Source organism: Diaphorina citri, unplaced genomic scaffold, assembly GCF_000475195.1.
Source record: "Diaphorina citri unplaced genomic scaffold, Diaci psyllid genome assembly version 1.1 scaffold1543, whole genome shotgun sequence".
Taxonomy (NCBI): Eukaryota; Metazoa; Arthropoda; class Insecta; order Hemiptera; family Psyllidae; genus Diaphorina; species Diaphorina citri.
Window position 1 is genome coordinate 71088 of NW_007378969.1, and position 3722 is coordinate 74809.

A 3722-nucleotide genomic window follows, 5' to 3' on the forward strand; every position below is an offset into this window, starting at 1 on the left:
GCGGTGACTTCCATATTTGAACTAACACTATCTAATGACCCCAGAATGACCAAGGCCACCAAGCCTAAATAAATAATTTCAACCAAGTCGCACGAAGGCACTAATAAGAGCAAACATCGCCCGTTATCTCCCTCCTATCCACTCCTTTTTCCTAACACATAGAGAGTTAAAATAAAACAATACAAACTCACATAAAAAATGAAATAAAAAAATTACAAACAATAATAATAATACAACAAAATACCACAATACATAAAATAATAAAAAAATAATAAATAATAAAACAAACAACTAATAATAACATAATAAAAAATAAAAAATAAAAAACAACAACAAAAACTTCACTAAAAATAAAAAAAAATAAATTAAATAAATCACAATAAACAAAGAACACACACAAAACCAAAGAAAAGTCCCCAAAATAAGGGCAGCCTTTACAGTCCTCTGCCCCTCCCTAGAGTTACCGTAACATAAATTTGGTCTTCGGGACGAATCGATTTTTTTGAACCGCGTTCTTTCTTTTTCTAGTCATTTTTGGGATTTTTTTTTCTATCTTTTTTTCCGCTTTAAGGGTCGGGGTCTTTATTATAAATCGTTTTGGGTTTTCGGATTAGAGGCTCCTTTTTTGTTTTGTGTTTTTCTGTTGCAAAATCGCTTTTGTGTTTAATCCGCTTTAATTTTACCTCTTACGTAATATTTTTTGTGATAACCGCGTAATATCAGTTTTACTAATTGTGTCGTTTTAACACTAGATACCTACCTACCTATTTGGTCTTTCATCTCTAACTCTTTTGCTTTCTTTTGTTGTCAAACCGCGTTTCTATTTTGCTATTTGCTATTCGTTCGCTAAACCGCCAAGTTTCTTATTTTATTTCGCTAAATCTATCTTTTAACTTTTACCTACCTACCTACCTATCGTATTATTCTCTCTTCAATTTTCATTCTTTCTTATTCGCTTTAATTTGCTCGTTCCGCGTATTTTTCAGTGAAGAGTAGAATCTGCATAAAAATTTGCTTTTCATGTTCAATTTTATTGATGTTCATATTCTTAATCTTTTTCCTTAAAATTTCAAGTGTCATAATTGCCGTGTGTATTAGTGAAGCATCTAGAAAGTTAGGAAATATACATAGGTATAAGTATTCATTGTGGCAGTACGTAAGTCATTGGAACCATTCTTACTTGCATGAATTTTTGTGTTAAAACAAACTTATTTGTGTTAACTTTGTGTTTGAGTTTGTTTATTATCAGACCGTTTTACACAATTGAATTTATTCTCTGGTTACCTGAAATACTCGCATTTCAGATCATAAATAGGTATTTCAGATTTGTTTATAGTTTGAACTTAGATTTTTTCTTCTCATATGATACTTATACCCACACACTTAACGTAGTTTTTTTTTTTTTTGCTCACGGTCAACCCTCTTTTAGAATTTTACTGTTGCCTACTTATTCATTGAAAAATGTCGTCTACTGATCAGGAAAAGTTAGAGAAATTTCTCAAACGTAGGGAAAAGATTTTCGCCCGTATGCAATCGTTGTTTGACTCTTCCGCATTGGACCTCAAGATCAAGGAGAATCTAGCTGCCTTTTTGGTTCGTTATGATAGGATCGAATCTCACTATGCAGATTTTGATGCTGTTCAGGAAGAGATATTTCTCATATGTCAGAAACTTTCAGATTCGACAACACAGAAGTCCTCGGTGGCTCAGGGAATTGCCTTTGAAGATCTTTACTATAAGGTTAAGGCCTGTGCTATGATTAATAATCTTAAAACTTCACAGGAGAAACTAGCTGAGATGGCAAGTACCAGTACCGCTGCCACACCGTCGGTGTCAACCCCTCCTGTCGCATCACCCCGCTTACCTAAATTAGAAATCCCAGTATTTCATGGTGATCTGCATGAGTGGCCCAATTTCTTCGGGTTGTTTGATTCGACTATTGATAAAAACAAATCGCTTTCTAATACTGAAAAGTTTCAATATCTAAAGACTTTTCTAGGTGGTCCCGCTCTTTCTCTTATTGAATCTTTACCGCTCTCTGGGGCGAACTATACTATCGCTTACAAAACTGTTGTTGAAAGATATCAGAACAAGCGCAACCTAGGCGCTTTCTATTTGAATAAACTCTTCTCGTTTCGTCCGCTGTCGTCAGATTCTCTTGAAAATCTGAGGAAACATTACGATTGCTTTAATACAAACTTTTCCGCTTATGGTGCCATCGGTCTTCGTGAACCCGCTGATTATTTTGCTATGCATCTTGCGTTACGTGCGCTTGATACAAACACCCGCCAACGTTTTGAGGCCGAGTTCAGTCTGAACGAGGTACCTACGTTTCAACAATTGATGTTGTTTGTACAAAAGCAATGTCATATTCGTGAGATTAGTCAAGATACTGAACAAATGCCGCAGATTTCGCATCATAGAAAACCCGCCGCGTCATCTCATCCGCATCCTAACAGTATGAGACCGACTCGTAATAATTTGGTGTCTACTACTCAACAGAATTTTCCATCCGTTTCATGTCCCTTGTGTAAGGAAGGTCATAGGTTGTTTCAGTGTTCCGCGTTTCATGCTATGGAACCGACCAAGAGATATGAGACTGTAAAATTACATAAGAAATGTTTCAACTGTTTAGGAAACCATGTTATGTCTGAGTGTAGGTCTGTGTCGCGTTGTTCCAAGTGTCAGAGCTCTTCTCATCATACGTTGTTACATTTTACAAAACCGCCCGCTCCGCAACCCCCAAGCGTCCCCCCTGGTCCGTCTCCTGCTACAACACTCACCTGTCACACCGGTGAGAAGTCTACCGTTTTATTAGCAACCGCGCAGGCACGGATTCAGGATGCTTGTGGGCATTTTCAACCTATTCGTTTATTGATCGATCCTGGATCCCAGATAAGTTGTATTAGTGCTAGTGTTGTTCAGAAACTGGGACTGAAGTGTTCATCATCTCGCACGAATATTTCAGGTATTGGCAATGAACATACGTTTCAGAGTAGAGGTAATGTTCTGTGTAGGTTAACTCCCGCTCAGGTCTCGTCACTGGAAGTTACTACAGAGGCTGTCATCTTGTCTAAAATCTCATCGGACTTACCTTCTGTTAGTTTGCCGTCTAGTGTGAGGGAACAATACTCTTCTATTTGCCTCGCTGATACAGACTTTCACAAATCCGGGAAAATAGATTTTCTCTTAGGTGCTGATCTCTATCCACATATTCTCATTACTAAAGGTCCTACTATTATACAGGGTGAACCTGTCGCTATCAACACGATTTTCGGTTGGGTACTCATGGGAAAGGTTCCTGTTTCAGATTTTTGTGAAACTAAAAATTCGTTGTTTGTTCGTACGGTAGATTCAGAACCGCCGCTAGATACTCTCATTAAACGTTTCTGGGAAGTAGAAGAGGTTTCATCACAAAAATTTGAAAATCCGGAAAATGTAAAATGTGAACAGTATTACCAGGATACCACAGTACGTGAACCCGACGGTCGTTACAATGTGTGCTTGCCTTTCAAGGAGCAACAACCCGCGGTAGGATCTACTAGAGATATTGCATTGAAACGTTTTCTTTCGCTTGAATCCCGCTTGCATAAACAACCGCAACTCTTTCATGAGTATAAGAAATTTATGGATGAGTATTTGGAGTTAGGACATCTTAGCGTAGCCTCGCATCCTTCTCCATATCTTGTACCGCACCATTGTGTCATCAAGGAATCTAGTTC

The 3722-nt window shown here is 37.8% G+C and overlaps 1 protein-coding gene across 1 annotated transcript; it reads left to right on the forward strand.

The window, feature by feature from the left end:
* Positions 1-413: 413 nt before the first annotated feature.
* Positions 414-3717, forward strand: LOC113470375 (the record flags this gene model as incomplete). The annotated part of the gene is made up of 1 exon (XM_026828742.1): positions 414-3717. A coding segment is annotated over exon 1 (2256 nt), but the record flags the coding sequence as incomplete, so codon positions are not given.
* Between the last annotated feature and the right edge of the window lie 5 nt (positions 3718-3722).